The sequence below is a fragment of the Hippoglossus hippoglossus genome, chromosome 17 (assembly GCF_009819705.1).
Source record: "Hippoglossus hippoglossus isolate fHipHip1 chromosome 17, fHipHip1.pri, whole genome shotgun sequence".
In the NCBI taxonomy this organism is placed as follows: Eukaryota; Metazoa; Chordata; class Actinopteri; order Pleuronectiformes; family Pleuronectidae; genus Hippoglossus; species Hippoglossus hippoglossus.
The window spans coordinates 15352351-15367043 of NC_047167.1; the positions used below are offsets into that span (position 1 = coordinate 15352351).

The 14693-nt window shown below is 43.0% G+C and overlaps 3 protein-coding genes across 3 annotated transcripts; all 3 read left to right on the plus strand.

Moving 5' to 3' along the window:
* The first annotated feature begins 581 nt into the window (after positions 1-581).
* On the plus strand, positions 582-1884 carry foxq1a (forkhead box Q1a). Its single transcript, XM_034614392.1, has one exon. It carries the CDS (start codon positions 764-766, stop codon positions 1619-1621), a length of 858 nt encoding a protein of 285 aa, XP_034470283.1. The 5' UTR covers positions 582-763; the 3' UTR covers positions 1622-1884.
* A 564-nt stretch (positions 1885-2448) lies between these two features.
* On the plus strand, positions 2449-6414 carry foxf2a (forkhead box F2a). Its single transcript, XM_034614391.1, has 2 exons — positions 2449-4559; positions 5911-6414. The coding sequence occupies exons 1-2, from the start codon at positions 3593-3595 to the stop codon at positions 6081-6083; spliced, it is 1140 nt and encodes a 379-aa protein (XP_034470282.1). The 5' UTR covers positions 2449-3592; the 3' UTR covers positions 6084-6414.
* Positions 6415-11757: 5343 nt separating this feature from the next.
* foxc1a (forkhead box C1a) lies at positions 11758-14014 on the plus strand. The gene has a single exon (XM_034614418.1). It carries the CDS (start codon positions 12087-12089, stop codon positions 13503-13505), a length of 1419 nt encoding a protein of 472 aa, XP_034470309.1. The 5' UTR covers positions 11758-12086; the 3' UTR covers positions 13506-14014.
* Positions 14015-14693: the final 679 nt, after the last annotated feature.

A 14693-nucleotide genomic window follows, 5' to 3' on the forward strand; every position in this document is an offset into this window, starting at 1 on the left:
GGTTTCTACGTGGGCTGTACAGTTGGCATACACATCTAAAGATCAGCCTTTGGCATGAGTATCCTGCTCACACATTTAGCATCTTTTCCCACAGACTGTGTTATAAATAGAGCTCTTCATAATAGGAGAAAACAGTATAATGGGTTGTTTTTAATTACAAGGTGGATGTAAAGAATTGCATCCAAGTAAAGAGAGGCGGATGTTTCTTTGTGATTATACTCTGCTGGATGAAACTGACTAATGCTACCTGCAGGCACCTCCTCACAAATATAAAGGAAAAATACGCCACCTGGTTGTCTCAGGTGAAATAGTCCGAAGCTGTTTGCCAGATCATATTTCACAGGTGACCCTCACAGGTGAGAGCTGCACTCATTGGTGTTTCCGGTGAATATCTTCTCTTGATAATGGTCGATACTTTACTTTAGGGTCATGGTGAAACTTTTTATTAAGATCCGTGGTATTATTATAGACTATCGTGCGCTCAATTGGAATGGGAAGATGTTGTGTGACGCTCCAGATCATCTATGGCCCCGCCTTGTTGGGGTTGGCCCTTAGGTGAGCCGGCTATAAACTGCTGCTCACGCACACTGTAGGTGAGATGGTGCTTTAGTCCACTTGCCGGTATGACAACACAGAAGGAAATCGTTGGATCCAGTTCCAAACAGTCTGCGTCTTGACAAACACTAGTTACCAACTTTACGCACGGAGAGCCTATTGGACAGATCTTTACGCAGCACCATTAAAAGGGATTTACAATAAAAGGATGAAGCTGGAGGTGTTGTGCGGGAGCCACTTTGACATGAAACACTTTGAGGTGTCAAGTGATGCAGAGGGGGGGAGTGTGAGCTCCTCTCTGTGCGCTGAGGAGGAGCTGGGCTCGGATGGGGACTGCGTGGCGCACAGCCCTCCACCTGTCAATCCCTGCAGCAGCAGCAGCAGCAGCAGCAGCAGCACCAGCAAGTCGAAGCCGTACACGCGGAGACCCAAACCCCCGTTCTCCTACATCGCCCTCATTGCCATGGCCATCCGGGACTCCTCGTGTGGCCGCCTGACTCTGGCGGAGATAAACGAGTACCTGATGAAAAAGTTCCCGTTCTTCAGGGGCAGCTACACCGGCTGGAGGAACTCGGTGCGCCACAACCTGTCTCTGAATGACTGCTTTCTCAAAGTGCTCCGGGACCCGTCGAGACCTTGGGGGAAGGACAATTACTGGATGCTCAATCCTCAGAGCGAGTACACGTTTGCTGACGGGGTGTTCCGTCGCAGGAGAAAGCGCATCAACAAGAAGTTCGGCGCGCAGGAGCATCAGCCGGAGGAGGAGGCGTCCGAGCGCGCAGAGGAGCCGCAGAACCCTCCACGATCTGCGGCTGCAACCAAGACTGATCCATGCCCCAAGTTCACTAGTTCATTTGCTATAGACAGCATCCTCAGCACACCGTACAAGAGAGACTCGAACACGGAACATTTCGCCCTCTACCCTGTGGCTTTCAATTGGCCGCGCTACACTGACCTGATGGCTCCTTATTCACATACACCTGCCTCGTTCCCATGCGTCAAGGCTCCTTCGTGCCACATGGCCCCCCGAGCTGCTGTTCCGCATATGCTGCAATATCAGAGATAAACTCTCTTCTTACTTGATGGTTAAATAATCATCGACGTGCACTGAAAAGAGGAGGCAGGAGGGGGCCATGCACCAAAGACAGAACCTTTCCCCATCTTTGCTGGGATTACATTTTTGTGATATTGTTGTGGCGGCATATGGTTATTTTTGTACCTCTGGTCATTTCCCTTTTAAAGCACTATCAGATTTGATATTTTATACATATTTGTTGTTTGTTATGAATGTTACTGAATTGTTCGTTCAATAAACGTGTTGAAAACAAACACTTCCACTGTTTTTGTCTCACTTTCTCACAAAATCAACACGCTCTTTACGATGAAATATAAAAAATAAACGTACTCAAAGCAGTCATGATGGTTCCTGTGGGGCTAAAAAAGGACTGGCACACCTGTATGAGACGTTCACGTGACTGCTGTTGGATGCGATTGCAAGTGCACTAATAAGGGCCTCCTATTAACCTCCTCCAATCACAATATCATTATTATTATTATCATATTTATTGTCATTGTCAATGTCCATTTTCTTTATATAGCACATTTAAAACAACTTGGTTGACCAGAGTGCTTCACAAAGTATAACAAGAAGACAAGCAACACGCAATACACCAGAATAATAAAATAAGATAAAAGAAAGTGGAATCATTTAAATTGAAATAAATTAAAATATTAAAATATACAATAAAATAACATCTCAACAGTAATAACACGAATAATAATTATAATAATTATAATAATAATAATATTAATAATAACAAAAATAATAACCACAGCTTCTTAAGTGAATCTGATTTTCCCACTCTTCAAGACCCTCTCAGCAACCGGATGGGGGCATTCAATATTTATGTTTTCTGTCTGGCTCTGTAAATAGCTGTCGCCTCAGTCAACACACATGCGCAGGAAAGAGTTTATACAAATGGTGCATCCTGAGCGAACCGAGCTGGAATCCACAATAGGAAGAAATGTCTTCCAACTATAGGCCCCATTCTTCTGAGGCTAGAAAGTAAATTTCCTTTTTAAAGCAGCTACGCGTCCTGGACGCAGCAGGACTGCAGGTTTGATGTTGCTGATATTCAGGGCAGATTGTGTTTTAACTCTGCTGGTGTGTGTGTTGGGGGGTGTATTTCACTATTTCACGTCATAAATGTGGTGACTTGACTCCAAATTGACTTAATGCAATAAGCTGTTTACAGTAATTGACGTTGTTCCAGCATCTAAATCATTATTTGGGACCTTTTTACAATAATTTCATTTCCCCAGGGATGAAATCCAGGCCCCCGAGAGGTAAACTGACACTCGTGCACTGTGTGTGGTATGTTGGCACGCTCTGATGGAAAAAGCATGCTCCCACTCATGTCAGAGGCATAACCCTGAACAGATCCCAAACAAATCAGGACTCCCTCTCATGTGCACCTTTGCAAAATGACGTCAACTTTTTGCAAGTCCATGAGACAAAATGATTTATGCAAACCGAGTCCCTTTATTCAACGACATGTCAGGTTATTGTGCCAAATATTCGTCTGACAAATGTGAACAGAGGTGTTTTGGAAAAGGGAGACGTGGGAGGAGATTTGTCTTACTCCACTGCGCCGTGTCCGGCTTCTAGTCTGGATCCGGGCCAGATGGGGAGGGAGCAGTTCCTGGCGATTTCTTGGAGGGATTTTGGGGGATCGAGGGGCAGAGAGAGATTTAAGAATTGATAGGTGGTCGGGTTGTGTTTGGCCGCGGTGGATATGCGCAAGCAAAGTCCAGGAGCCTTATTCCCCCTCTCATATGGGATTACTGCCAGCGATGGACATAGGGAGGAAGGTGGCACAGCGGCTGGCGTTACACGGTTATAAACGCGCGGAGCATCGCAAAGAGACTCTGACCTCTGTTATTGTCACATCAGGAAACCTGTGAGCGTTTAGAGAAAGTTGTCCCAGGTGCCGGAACCCACAGTGGGTTGGATACCCAAAAAAATACAGGCGCAGCCATGACGACCGAGAGCTCCCAGCAACATCTGGATCCATCTAATCCTCCACGCTCCGGACAAGCGGCTCTGAACTCAACTCTGCTGAGCGCACAGCCAGTGATGGAGAGCGAGCACCCTGCATCCGTGAAAGGAAAGAAGGGGAACTCGGGTTTGAGGCGCCCCGAGAAGCCCCCTTACTCGTACATCGCCCTCATTGTGATGGCGATCCAAAGCTCGCCCACCAAAAGGCTCACTTTGAGCGAGATCTATCAGTTCCTGCAGGCGCGCTTCCCTTTCTTCCGGGGATCATACCAGGGATGGAAAAACTCCGTCAGACACAACCTGTCTCTGAACGAGTGTTTCATAAAGCTGCCCAAAGGTCTGGGTAGACCCGGAAAGGGCCACTACTGGACCATCGACCCGGGGAGTGAGTTCATGTTCGAGGAGGGCTCCTTTCGCCGCAGACCTCGGGGATTCCGCAGGAAGTGCCAGGCTTTGAAACCAATGTACAGGATGATGAATGGCATCGGGTTCGGTGCGTCAATGCTGCCACAAAACTTTGATTTCCAGTCACCTTCAGGCTCACTAACATGTCACGGCGGCTATAACATAGACCTGATGGGTAACCCAGTGCCAGGCGGCTTCGAGGGCCTCGGAGGGGGCCACCACGTCCCACACATGTCATCAGGCTCCGGGTCATCGTACATGGCTGCGTGTCAGGCGGCCTCGAACACGGACTACTGCCCGGACAGCAACAGCAGTCCCCTGCAGTCCTCTCCTGCAATGCTGGGCTCTCTGGACAGTCAGTCGCCTTACGTAAACGCAGCCTCTCACTGGAGTTCACCTGGTGTACCTTCATACATGAAGCAGCAGTGTCTGGCATCAGGCAGCCCCACTTCTTCTGCTCTGCACACAGGGATGTCATCATCCTACCCTCTGGATCAGGGCTATCTGCACCATAACGCACGAGATTCCTCTGACATCCCAGGTGGATACACGCTGTTTGCTCCTATGCACAAACTATGTATTGAATTATCTGATAGAGCAATTGTTGTCAAAGGTCATAATTCATAGTTACCCTCAGTGGTGGGTTGTCAGCCCAAACGGGAGTCGTTATCTTTACGCATCACAAACAGCAAAACGTAGCCAATGCGAATTAAATCTATAGAAACGTTCACATTTCATGTTTTATTATTCGAGTTGCATCAGGTGAGCAATGCATAAAGAAATTACAGGTGAAATGACCAGTTTTTGACTCAAAATTTTAACAACCTAATCGAATATTTACTATTTATTGTAACTCACAAAATACGTGTCTGTCAAGTACCAACGAATCTGCACGAATTGATTATATCGTCGTTGAAATAAAATCTAGAGATCATCCTAACATTTGTTTTTCAGTTCTAATATTTCATTGTAAATCATAAAATTGTGTGTAAAATTTGAACAGTTTTTCTACACGATATGATCTAGTGTTTAATCTACATTTCGTCCACAAATCCACAAATACGTTATTAACTCTGGGGGGGAAAAAACATTAGTTTCAGTGCAACTTCATTCAGGCCTTTAACGTGTAATAATATTCACGTCTTTTTTTTTACTGTTTTATTGCAATTATTTAGCCTGTTATTGTTAAAGTTTTAGTTCGTTTTTAGTGTCATTATATTTTTATTTTGAATGATTGTTTGTTTTAGTGACATCATGAATCAAATTAGTCACTTTCTAATAAAACACCCACATAAACTCTATGAGTTGAATATATAGGTTGAATTGGGGCTCAATGATAAACATGCGATTTACCTTTGTTCAATTGATCCGTTATAAACTAAAAAAAAACATTTCCGATTTGCCACGTTGTCAAAATCTCATCGCTGTTGTTTTAACCTCCTTCACCAAAATAAACTACTTTGTCTTTTCACGTTTTTAGTTCAACAGGAAGATCAAGGCTGCAGAGCAGAAATCGTACAACGCAACATTAACACAATTTAGTCTCATTAGCATTGACTTCATTGTTATTAACAAAAAAAAGGAGAAATTGCTGATTATTTGTTATTCGATTATAACTTTACCAAATACAAAAGATAAATATCAGCCAAATGATTTTTCGCAACCTGGCAACCCACAGTATGTTAAATTGTTATTATAGCGTTTTAATAGACTGGATACAACTTAAAACACTTTGACCTCATTCAAAATGGCCTAAACGCATTTCCCCTGGAGCACAGATTACGTATATGTTATCTTTTGTTATCCAGTACCAGGAATAAAAATAACAGACATGAATGATGCAGCCCAGCTAAAGAGATGAGTGACCCTGACTTGTGCTGTTTTGTTTCCAGTGGGACTGTCTCGGTATTCCGGTCACTCGGCTCCTGTGTGTGACAGGAAGGACTTCGTGTTGAACCTGAACGGGATCTCGTCCCTCCATCCCAGCAGCGGAGGCTCTTATTACCACCAGCTCCACCACCATCACCAGAACGTCTGTCAGGACGTCAAGCCGTGCGTCATGTGACACACCTGTCCGCTGCCGTCCCTCTGAATTCAACCCTCAGGCTGATTGTTGAGACAATAAAAGTATTGATGAAGGATTTTTTTAATTTTTGAAGACTCTTTTTTAATGAACTTCTGAAACCTTTTAGTGATGGTGATGATATGAGGACTCGCACTTCATTTTTTCAGCAAACCTCTGACTTAACACAAGTGGATAAAATACATTTACATTTACATTTACATTTTTACTTAAAGACTACATAAAACACGTACCCTTTTTTTTTCATGCACTTAATTTGGTTTCCTGGTGTTACTGAAAGATGTTACAAGTCATTAAACAGATTTATTTTTAAAAGAGAGTTTGGAAGTGTTTCTTATGGAAAATCATTCAACTCAAATTATTTGAGTATCATTTCACATACATTTTATTTTTGCCAAATTATTATTATTATTGTTATTATTATTACTATTATTATACTGTCTATCTATTGTTGTTGTGGTTGTTGTTGTTTGAGAGCTACTGACTTTGATTATCTCTTCTGGTCTCTTCCTACGACATTTTAACATTATGAAAGAGAAAATTTAACAAATTATTTCAAAAGGTTAAGATACAGTAAACAATATAGGTAGATTATTATTTATTTGATGCTGTTCTTTCTTTCCATGCTCACACACTGAGGGCTACTTATCATCAGTTTAACAGATACACCATTACTATTTTTAAGTTTTAAGATTATTCAAAAGAAATGAATCCTTCTTTTAGGCCCAGCTGTTTATATCATGGGGAGAATTTAAGTGAAATTTAGGGTTAGGGTATTATTTATCCCAAGAGACCTACATATAATTCTCAATGCGAAATTTGAGTAAAAAGAAATAGAGAAAAAAGACCAAGTCAACATAAAATAATTAACCTAAAACTCTCGTGTTAAAAATGTTTCATTCTTCATCTCTAGGTCTTTTGTTTTAAATGTGACTGTACTGCCACCTAGTGGAGACTGCAAGTGCAATGGCTCAAACTAAATTTTGTGGGCTGTCTTATTTGTTTAACCTCACTTTGCAAAGAAATTGAGAGTTAACAAAATAAATTATACAGAATAGCCAATTGATCAGGTCACGTTTAACGACTGAACAGATATGATGATTATTGATTGATAGACATTATATGATTCTATGAAATACATTAGCAGAAGGCTCATAAACTCTGTAAAATGAATATAAAAAGACAGGTGAAATTGTTTAGACCTGTTTAAAATGCCTCAAAAGTCAATAGGCTTAGTTTTATTTGTGATAAATGTATTGTATGAATATTTGTACATATTAATGGGCTGTACACAGCATAAGCCTGAGACATCATTTCTAAAGGCAGAGCCAGGGTGGTTTAGATGAATTGTTACAGATACGTGACAATCCAAACGTAGAACTATATTTATTCATCAGGTGAATATTAAGTCTATAGAGTTTTGGCTGCGTGTTGATACAACCATGTCTGAGAGGTCAAGTGTAGAAAATGGCACAGTGTCATAGAAACATAAGTTGACATCAAATTTAATAATAGATATAGAGATATATAGGCAGATCCATAGATGAGTGTTGTGTTTCTGAACAGGCAATTTAAAGGGAGGGCCCCCATGACAGACTTTCTACGAGCTTGTTGATGTTTCTGTCCATAATTCTAAAGAAAATTGTGCATACATTTTATCCTGTGATATATATATATATAATATAGGCTCCTGTATCTACTACCAACTACCAACACAAAGACGAATGAAATGACACAGCAGTGTTTGGGACACACAACCATGATGGACTGCATGTACAACTTTTTCAGGGTATTGCACAACAGCAACATCTCCTCAGTGAGTTCTAAGAAGATGACCTGGACTTTTTGACCATTAGGTGGCGCCACAGAGGTGACTGGGGTGTTTAAGTATAGCCACAGTTTCCTCTAGAAATGTCTGTTTTTTATTACAACTTCTTATGTGTGAATACTATCATTTATATTTTGAGAAATAATTAAAAACACGAAAATAAATATTACATTTAAATTGAAAAACCCGCAGCCAACACAGGTGATCTGACTCAGCCAATGGGCGCACGCATTGAACCCTTCACCTTACTTCTACTTCCTGTTACCCTGAGCGCGGTTTTTTCGGTGACTTAGCGTTAGCGAGGTGTGTCGTGATGAAGGTGGATTCTACCTGCACGTCAACGCGTGGAGACTCAGTGGAAACCTGGAAACGAATAGTGGTAGAAGTGACTGACGGAAGTGGAAATGTGGTGAAACTGGTGGAAACGTGATGAAACTGGTGATCGCTGAACAGGACCGAGACAGACTGGAGGATACAAACAGATGTGCACTAACACATAAGGCCACAATCTAAACCTGTGAGATACTCCAGGAGCAGCAGTGGACATTATTGAACCAGTAATGTGGCACTTTTGGATACAAACACGGAGAGGACGAGAACAAGGGCCCAGGATAGCAACATGGATACTTTCACTCAACAACCAATGATGTCTTAAGGGTAAGTGCATCTTGTTTTTTTTTTCTTTTGCTTATTATAAATGCAATTTGCAACTTCGTGGTGGAGCCACATATTCTGGCTCTATATAGTCATGCCTATGCAATGATTATACAGATAGCATTAGGTCTATGAGCGGAATACTGTGGTGTTGGAAACTGGCAGCAGGAGTTTGTGATCTGAGAAACTTAGAGACACCGTTCAGACTTAGTATTTACATCCGTCCTGAATCATCCGGTCACAAGTGTTCCTGAAGGGCCTGAACGCACCCAAATGCGTCCTGAGATCTAGTCTGTGACGCAAATGGCCACATTATTTTCGCAGTGTGAACGCAGGTGCGTCCTGGGCACTGCAGTAAAGTGAGCCGTCATGTGACAGGACCTCAGTTTGAAGCCAAAATGCAAATGTGTGTGTTGCTTTGCTGCTGCTTTACTTTCCTCCGTCATATCTGCTCCCTTGTATCTAACAGAAAGACATTGTAAGCCATTCTGATGGGTACTGTGTGTGTGTGTGTGTGTGTGTGTGTGTCAGGGATGTTGCAGTACAATTGTAGCTGGCGATGGGCACATTATTTGGAAACCCTACATTTCAGAGCACTCTGTGAAAAACTGAACAACCCCATATAACCTGCTGACTCATGAACAATTCCTGGCCATTCCAGATAATCTATAGTGAAACACTCAGAGAGGTACTATTTATACCAATGCTTCAAATGTCGTGCATATGGAGAAAGTCCTATAGGCTTTGGTTCAGTTTCCTTGGTTCCATCAGAAAATGCATTGTAATATTTGTAGCCCTTTATCATGCATCTCTCCATTAATGCCATGCAACATGGTGTAGGCAGCAGACTATGTGGCAATACAAATAAATGACCCACATATTTAACCATGTCATTGGAGCAGTGTTTTGGTCCCTGCTGTTTCCTTGTCTGATGCTGCTTCTTGTTTTTCCTCATTGTCAATCCCTGTCTGTAGTACTATAGCAGACCACTAGGTGGCAGCAGTGTTTCATAAATGCCCTGCAACTTCTTTGCTCGTTTTTAGGCTGTTTTGTTTTTGTTATTTTTTTCTTCTCAGCCATCTGTCATTTTGCTTATTTATTTGTTCAATTAATTATTTCTTCAAATGTATTTATGTATTCGTTTAATTTATGAGGTCCGGTTTGAATATATCATTGAAATGCTTGGATAGACAACTCCAATTAAAAGTTACACCAATCAGTTTACTTGTATTTACGACAGCACAGATTTAACACACTATTAACGCCAGAGGGAACCAAATCCAAAGTTATTACACCCTCTGTCTGTGTCTGTCTGTCTGTCTGTCTGTCTGTCTGACTGATACAGGCAGACAGACAGACAGTCTACCTCTATCGTTCTATATGCATCATTGTAAACTGAATAATGAGCTGCTTATGTCAACATCAGTTTTTGGAGATGGTACAAATAATTCTTATAATAATTAGGCTACGTTTTATTTCTTATATAGTATCGTATTTAAGATATATATGCATATATTTACAAAGTAAAGGCCATGTCTATACTCCCATTGTTTGATTATTTATAATCATCTCGTATTATGTTATAATTTATATAACAATTTGAAATAATTTGAAAGATGCAGTTTGTTGTTACAATGCACAAATAACACAAATTATTAAAAAAAACTAGTACAACTAGTATAATAACATACTAATAAAACATCTAATAAATAAATGAATAAAATAAAATTAGTAGAAATAAAATGTAAGTACAGGTAAATTACCATAAGAGCAAAAGATCTATTCTAATAAAGATAATTTCTCATTTTATTGAAAAATAAAAAAGCAACGACCATCAAGTGCTTCGCTTGTGACACTTTCTCGTGTTCTTCACTGGGCCTCAGCCGTGGATGCCTTTTAAATAATAAAGAGTTAAGGTGGACTGGGTGGGCAGGCCGTGGGATTAAGTGGAAGGCCCGTCGTGAACTGTGTAAACAGCCCAGGGCGGTGGAAAAAGTTCATGCCCGGGTCCATGTAAGGAGAAACCGGCGCAGCACCAGGCCACTGCACGGACATTTAATTAAGACGACCTGCAGAGGATTACTGCGACACTGGGACTGTAACGTTGCCTCACAATGACCATTAACAATTTCAAGCACGGTCGCCTCTTACATCTCAGATACAGCTTTATTGAACCTTTTCTTTTTCTATGTTTGGCCATTTTTATTCTTTTCATTCACTCCCCAAAAACTCTGCCTTATAGAATAAATAACTTGGCATGGGGAAATCATAGAGGGGTATAACACTGATTAAACTATCCTGATATTTTTTTATTTATGCATTTAATTGAAGATGTACGTCGGTGTGAAGAAAACGATCGAATAAAATAATCCAATAATCAGTTTTGTTTCTGGGCTGTCAATTGGGCAATAAATCCCCAGTAGGCCTCAGACATCACAACACATTAGGCAGCCAGTAAACAAGCTTGAGCCATTTGGCCCCTTGTCTCTAAATCGTTTTCTTGAATTAACCCTCACCCCCTCTGGTCCCTCTCAGCACAAACTTGTCTTTTTAATTCTGGTTTTAATGAGATCGCACTTAAACGCAGCACGGCCACCGATGCCCCTGCTTTGATCTCACGGTGATCTGCTGCTGGTGTGGAGGCTTTGCACTAATAAAACGCCCTTTAAAAGACGCGGAGCGGCGCGTAAACGACGCCATTTGGTTAACTATACAACTGCTATAGTTTCCAATAAAAAATAAAATAGTGGAAACACAGTGTTATTGATTAACTTATTAAAAGGGACAGCTGCAAGAGAGCGTGCCAAATAAAGTCACTGGCTGCTTGTGCGTAAAAACAGTTTTTACGCACAGAGAAAAAATGATTTAACTCTTTAATATCCAAACTAATTGGCCTATATAAATGTGTGTAAAACATTTGAGAGATGACACATGTTTGGGTTGTCTCGGGACAAACACAGGTCTGATGGAGGATGCTGTTTTGAAACACTGAGCAGGGATATGTGCTCCCTGATCTGATTGTGTTCATGTGAGTTGCTCTGGCACGTCTGAGGTCTTGGCTGCAGCGGGGCTGGGAGTTACCAACACCTTCTCTCGTTTTACTTAAAGCTCTGAGTGTGGCCGGGAGCTCTCTGCTCCCTCTCTCTCCAACTCCCTCATTGGACGAGCCGCGCACTTCTCGGGGAGGAGCTCCACTGGCAGCAAAAAGGAGGAAAGAATTTAACTGCGCAAAAAGTCCTGTGTGGTGACGGATGTCCAAAGTCCAGAACTTTTTCAATGTGCGTCTGTTTCGCAGAGACACGGGGATGGGGACGGCTTGAGCTCCTCAGAGAACCAGCACGCCGCACTGTTGTGAACTTTTCTCCTGTTTCTTTTTGCGGTTTTTTAACTGAGCAGTGAGGGACTGAGATTTGTGCGCCCTCGGTCGTCAGAGGAGGGAGAAGTGGAGCTCTCCGTCTGCCTATTTTTTTGTGGCTATATTGTCGCCGGATCAACGTGAAGACATGCAGGCTCGCTACTCCGTCTCCAGTCCCAACTCCCTGGGCGTCGTGCCGTACATCAGCAGCGACCCGAGCTACTACCGGGCCGCTGCTGGTGGAGGATACACGGGGATGCCAGCTCCTATGAACATGTACTCCCATGCGGCACATGACCAATACCCTGCCAGCATGGCCCGTGCGTATGGACCGTACACACCTCAACCTCAGCCCAAGGATATGGTCAAACCCCCCTATAGCTACATTGCGCTCATCACCATGGCTATCCAAAACTCGCCTGACAAGAAGGTGACCCTGAACGGGATTTATCAGTTTATCATGGAGAGGTTTCCATTTTACCGAGACAACAAGCAGGGCTGGCAGAATAGCATCAGACACAATCTGTCTCTGAATGAGTGTTTTGTCAAGGTGCCCCGTGATGATAAAAAACCCGGTAAAGGCAGCTACTGGACCCTGGACCCGGACTCTTACAATATGTTTGAAAACGGGAGCTTCCTGAGGAGGAGGCGGCGGTTCAAGAAGAAGGACGCGCTGAAGGAGAAAGAAGAGCGGCAGCAGAAGGACGTGCCGCCCAGGCAGCAAGGCCGGGAGCAGGAGCAGGCGGTGCAGGGCTCCCAGCCGGTGAGGATCCAGGATATTAAGACCGAGAACGGCAGCGCCACGCCGCCGCAGGCCGACTCGCCCTCACTCAGCACCGTGCCCAAAATCGAGAGCCCGGACAGCAGCAGCATGTCCAGCGGGAGCCCCCACAGCATCCCATCCAGCAGGTCCATAGGCATGGACGGCTCCGAGCACCACCAGCACCACGGCCAGGCCTCGACGCAGGGCTTCAGCGTAGACAACATCATGACCTCCCTCCGGGGGTCTCCGCAAGGGGCCACAGAGCTCACCCCCAGCCTCAGCGCCTCCACTAGGACAGGTATAACACCGTCTTTGTCCTTAAACTATTCTCCGAGCCAGACCTCCGTCTATAGTTCACCCTGTAACCAAAACTCCATCTCCACTACCTCCAACGCCACCTATCATTGTAACATGCAAGCCATGAGCTTGTACGCCGGGGACAGATCTAGCCACTTGGCACCGAGCACCACCGTGGACGAAACGTTGCCAGATTACTCCATCACGACCACCGCATCCTCCCTGAACCACGGTAATCTGAACTCGGGGCAGGAGGGCCACCATCCCCACCAAGGGAGGCTGACCTCCTGGTACCTCAACCAGGCCGGGGACCTGGGCCACCTGGGCGCAACGTACCCGGCGCAGCAGCAGAACTTCCACTCGGTCCGAGAGATGTTTGAATCCCAACGAATTGGCTTGAATAACTCGCCGGTGAATGGGAATAACAGCTGTCAGATGTCATTCCCACCGAGCCAATCCATCTATCGCACTTCGGGAGCTTTTGTGTATGACTGCAGCAAGTTCTGACCAAAAGAAAAGAAAGAAAGACAGGCTCGATCTTTTCCTCACGGTGTTTGAACTCTTTCAGTAAAATCCCCCCCCCCCCTTCTCTCCTCCACCCTCACCTCGTGGACTGACAGAAAACAAAAACAGAAAAGACTTGATCTCGGTTTTTTCTAAAGAACAGTGTTACTGCAGAAAAAATAACACGTAAGTCTCTCTTTGCTTTTGTGGCTTTATGTGATGATATGCTAAAGATATGCCAGTTTTCATGGACGTGTAAAGTGCATATACTAATTTATTTCTAAGCTGTAGCCGGATATTATGGACCAAACACCAAAAAAAAGTGTTTCTAAATTGAACTGCCTTAAATAATTGTCCAAAAAATATAATGTTCCATTATAAAAGTTAAGAAAGGAACGTGTATACCGCCGTACTATTTCAAAGATTCTTCATTTGTTGAAAAGTATTTTTTTTTTTGAAGGATTTTTTTGTTTGTTTGTTTAATAATAAATTTGTCATTTTATGTGAGTTAAGTTGCGCCTCGTTTCTTACAGACTTGGATGCAGGCTGTTGTGATATTTTACACTCGGTCTGACCCGGGTTAAATTTTGTGTGGAGGGTAAACAGGCCTTAATCTGATCTGACCCTGTGAGGTTTCATTTATTTAATGCTGCGAGCTAATAGAAATATATTCATACTTAAAATTAAAGATGTTCAGAGTTTCTTCTGCTGCAAAAACCCTAAAAGAAACAGTGAGATGATATTTATTTACATGTGACGATGCTCTGGAATATTTATTTTATTTCTCATCTTATTGGAAAACTAAGGGTAAACAGTTTTGCGTGCGCACGTCCAAAGAGAAAATAGTCTCTTCATCCCCAGACATTTTAAAAATGTATTATTCATACTATATATTTATTTAATATTTCCATTTTCGTACTCTACACGTTAATAATAGACGGTTAGATATCACGTTGACCTCCAGGCCTGTAGACCTGAGAAATAACCTGCGCACATCCCAACTTTGTTTTGGATCGCGTTGTGTGTTTACTGGCACATACCAGCGCTTACTTAATGTCATCATACCACACATGCCAAAGATATGGTGCCGTTGTCACTTCAGGTTTGACGTTTGAATCCCCAGCCAGTCTGACACGCCGCTGACGTGCACGGCTCCACCACCGGCAGGTTGTACATGACGTGAACTCATCC

Excerpts from the sequence above, each read along its gene's own strand:
- foxq1a (XM_034614392.1), top strand. The coding sequence starts at position 764 with ATGAAGCTGGAGGTGTTGTGCGGGAGCCACTTTGACATGAAACACTTT.
- foxf2a (XM_034614391.1), top strand. The coding sequence starts at position 3,593 with ATGACGACCGAGAGCTCCCAGCAACATCTGGATCCATCTAATCCTCCA. Across the intron at positions 4,560-5,910 it reads AGATTCCTCTGACATCCCAG|TGGGACTGTCTCGGTATTCC; the intron begins GTGGATACACGC and ends TTTTGTTTCCAG.
- foxc1a (XM_034614418.1), top strand. The coding sequence starts at position 12,087 with ATGCAGGCTCGCTACTCCGTCTCCAGTCCCAACTCCCTGGGCGTCGTG.